Source organism: Hippocampus comes, unplaced genomic scaffold (assembly GCF_001891065.2).
Source record: "Hippocampus comes isolate QL1 unplaced genomic scaffold, H_comes_QL1_v1.1 C16844594, whole genome shotgun sequence".
Lineage (NCBI taxonomy): Eukaryota > Metazoa > Chordata > Actinopteri > Syngnathiformes > Syngnathidae > Hippocampus > Hippocampus comes.
This window is the reverse complement of record NW_017839974.1, coordinates 1-987: the sequence shown is the minus strand read 5'-3', so window position 1 is coordinate 987 and position 987 is coordinate 1. Positions and strand designations below refer to the sequence as shown.

At 46.0% G+C, this 987-nt stretch overlaps 1 protein-coding gene across 1 annotated transcript; it reads right to left on the bottom strand.

Annotated features, from left to right (window-relative positions):
• Nucleotides 1–6: 6 nt before the first annotated feature.
• LOC109509292 (dnaJ homolog subfamily C member 15-like) lies at nucleotides 7–861 on the bottom strand (the record flags this gene model as incomplete). The annotated part of the gene is made up of 5 exons (XM_019859165.1): nucleotides 709–861; nucleotides 427–478; nucleotides 230–303; nucleotides 78–154; nucleotides 7–10 (listed from the first exon to the last, which is right to left on the bottom strand). Coding segments are annotated over exons 1-5 (321 nt in total), but the record flags the coding sequence as incomplete, so codon positions are not given.
• Nucleotides 862–987: the final 126 nt, after the last annotated feature.

Sequence of the window (987 nt, the reverse complement as noted above, 5' to 3'; positions counted from 1 at the left end):
ACTGACTGGACTGCAGTCACAAATAAAAATGGATCAAATAAGTTCACCGCCATTGAAATCCATATGTGGTGGTTTACCTGATGCCAAGGACGAGGCTGGCCTCCCGCTTGGACATCTTCTGCTCGAAGCCTCCTTTGTAGTACGACGAGAATGCCTGAGGAGGATGCGGGTAGATGAGCAGGGCCAGCTGCGTGTAATTTAATAAGCGGCGAGTGGAAAGTGAACTCACAGATGTCGGCATCTTGCGCACCGTTTCCGAGAACATCTGGCCAAGGGGCTTCCACAGCTGGAAGGCGTAGCGACCTGGCACATCAAAAACATTGGAGGAAAATCAGATGAAAGCAAAAAGTGGATTTTATTAACTCAATTCTAAAATTATTACTAATTATGACCCATAAGCGTGCATTTAAGCATTTAAGTTTTTACCTGCAAAACCTGCAGCAGCCACCCCAAGGCCGACTGCAATCAGCGTACCACCCTGTGGACAACATACATTGTTTTCACTCTTGTACTTTATTACAATTATAATATTTAATTTTAGATAGAATATCGTCTCTTTTAGAACATAAAACATAATGCACAGGTATGATGTAACGTATGTAGCTTTAGCGAACAGCTAACCAAAGAGCTACCTAGCAGGGGTCAGAAAGGTGACAAACGTCTTTTTCGACCCGAAACCCTTCATTAACGTGTCCAACGGACGCTCACCAGCCGCCGGTCGATCTCCGCGTCGCTCCTCGAGCTCCCTTTCGGGCTGTACTCCGCGTAGCGCATCATTTCTCCGCCGTCCAAAGCTGACAATCCGCCGGTGGAGGTCGCCATGTTTGTCCAGGCAAGTCTGCGAGTGCGCACGCTCGCTGACGAAGATGACGTAATACGCGTCACGCCCCATAAAAAATATATTTTTTTCCCAAATGTAACGAGGAAGTTAATGTTCCTTTCAGTCGCTATTTTGTGAAAATGGTGGAAATAGACAATTTATGTTGA